Source organism: Puntigrus tetrazona, chromosome 18 (assembly GCF_018831695.1).
Source record: "Puntigrus tetrazona isolate hp1 chromosome 18, ASM1883169v1, whole genome shotgun sequence".
NCBI lineage: Eukaryota > Metazoa > Chordata > Actinopteri > Cypriniformes > Cyprinidae > Puntigrus > Puntigrus tetrazona.
In genome coordinates this window covers 16,066,162-16,068,669 of record NC_056716.1, presented here as the reverse complement: position 1 = coordinate 16,068,669, position 2,508 = coordinate 16,066,162, and the positions used below count along the sequence as shown (strand labels likewise).

The window sequence follows — 2,508 nt, the reverse complement described above, 5'->3', positions numbered from 1 at the left end:
ATACTTTTCATTATCAAAATGATTAAAATGTAGGTTTTTTTTGCCTTCTGTCATCTATTTATACTATTTATACAGGTAAAATGCTTTGTTTTTTAGTTTAACTTAAAAAAAATGTACCTCCGGCTCATGGCTCACATGTCTTTACCAATTTGTATATGCAAGCGTGAGAGTAACTTTTATATTGTCAGCAATATTTCAAAATAAACACCTGTTGGACTGAAGGACGACTATCTAGACAATTATTTATAGCAAAATCCTATTAAAACGTATCAAACCACATCCAGTTCACGTCATCATCGTACTGCAGTATTACCTCCACAATAAAAACTAGAAAAAGCTGTGATCATAAAACGAAGCTTCTTTAATGTCATCATACTGAGGCATATTATTAAGATACGGCGTGACAGCTGATATTTAGTAGTCTCTTATACTACTGCATTACATATCAAGGTTACTTTTTGAAACTGCATTTTTTGCTCAGCATGCAGCGTATTTTTCCTTATTGTCCTGTATCATAAAAGCCTACTTAAAGGAATAGTTCAGCCAAAAATCGAATTAATTTATAATTTAATCACCTCTGAGCAATCCCAGGTGTATATAACGTTCTTCATCCAGACGAACACATTTCATTTTTTTAAATGAAAACTTGGATGGTGACCATTATTTTGAAGCTCCATGAACTGGATGTATGCTGCACGACCGATTTAAGCTACATTTTTTGTGTTTTTCTGAAAGAAGAAAGTCCTACCAAGATGGCTTGGAAGTGAATATATGTATTTATTCTTGGTTGAACAATTCCTTTAACAAAATCGTTTTTTTTTAATTATCATGACTAAATTTCAAAATGCGTCTGGCTCAGCGTGGATGACCCCACCACAAGGCCCTCACCTCTCCTCTATGTTGGCTATGGCGGTCTCCTCGGCTTCCTTCTTGATGCTCTCGATAAGCGGCGTCCAGCGCTCGGTCTGGGTCTCTGCGTCCTCCTGCTCCTGCATGGCCAGCACGTGAGGCAGGATGCTGGGCAGCGCCTGCAGCAGGGAAGAGCCCTCCTGCCCCGGGCCCTGCTCCCTCTGCTGGGCCTCCCAGTCCGAGTCCACCTCCTCCAGCACCATATCGCACGGGTCCTGCAGGATGCAGACTGCGCCAGGAAGAGAATCGTGCTTCGTAGGTCACAGAGACATAATTCCTGAATGTTTTTGTAGCAGTGCGTCACAACTGACGTGCTTTTCTCCAGATCTGAAGCATGCGGATACACTGGATCTTATAATCTCAATTACGATTACGGATTTAAGATGATGCTAAAGATGTGTTTTCTTCTCTGCAGGTTAAGGGTTTTTCCGTTGTTTCAATTTCAGTTTTAGTATATCATCACAACACTGTTCATAGTTTTGCTTTTATTATTAAAAGAATAAACCAATCCAGTGTATGACTGACATTTGAGGCTTAATGCTATACTATATAGAAAAGGTATATAAAGGTGTTTTCAGCCTGTATATGTTCAGGTATGCATTTGCTTCAAACAACGGTGTAAATGTTTGCGATAATCGTAATTAATAATCGCAATTACAATTTCAAAGGAGTAATCAACAATTAGGATTTTTGTCATAATCGTGCAAAAACGGCAAAAATCGTGATTCCACTGCAGCCTCAAAGTATATCAGTGCAGATTAGGTTGGTTTGGGTTTGGATGGTTTTAGTAAGATTTGGTGATTTTTTTCAGCTGTTTATTAAAAGGCATATTAATATGCCCTAAGGTCATTGCACTCGGAATCCAAAAATTTGCATTCAAATATAAAAAAAATAAAAATTGTCTCACATTGTGTCAATCAGTTATCAATACATATGATATGCCGTACGTGCTTAAACTTACTGAAATTGAATGTATTTGAAAAATGTATGAAATCATTTTAGTCCAAGTGTATGCGCAAAAATATTTTATGCACGTTTCTGCTCCGACCACGCGACAAACGATCTGCTTTTTTGAAATCATTTATTTATTATCGATTTCATACAGCAGACAAAGTAAGGTAGCTGCCTGTGTTAGCAATAGCCTTTCACATTAAAACATGAACATAAACCACATCAATATACAGCACGGGAATATTCCAGCTTGCTGTAGTGAAGCCTGATATTGATGGACTGCACACAGTGACTTTGCTAACATCCTTAGCATGGTAAAACAGCTCATAGGTTTTGTTTTTCAAAGCATTTAGACTAACTCTTGCTTTTTAGAGCAGGCAATGTAGATTGGCAAACGCATTTAGTGGCATGGGGATTTATGGGCGCTTTTTTTGTTTTTTTATGGCAACAATATTGCATATAATTGACACTGCATGATTTTCTTACTCAGGATTTTTTCTTTGCTTTCCAGAACAAATTTAAATCTTAAACGGCGATGTCTTTAAGAATCAAAATTATGTTAACAAGTCTTGCTATTTGAGCGTTTATGAAGTTATGTTTAAAACAAGAAAGAAAAAAAATACACACACACACACACACACATATACA

At 37.1% G+C, this 2,508-nt stretch overlaps 1 protein-coding gene across 1 annotated transcript in view; it reads right to left on the bottom strand.

The window, feature by feature from the left end:
• The window catches only part of LOC122362746 (fibrous sheath CABYR-binding protein-like), an 11,458-nt gene that overhangs the window by 6,755 nt on the left and 2,195 nt on the right, over window positions 1-2,508 (bottom strand). The window contains exons 5-6 of the mRNA XM_043264307.1: window positions 1,221-1,236; window positions 889-1,138 (exon numbers count right to left, since the gene is read on the bottom strand). Of these exons, the coding sequence (XP_043120242.1) occupies window positions 889-1,138; window positions 1,221-1,236 (266 nt within the window). The remainder of the gene's footprint in view (window positions 1-888; window positions 1,139-1,220; window positions 1,237-2,508) is intronic.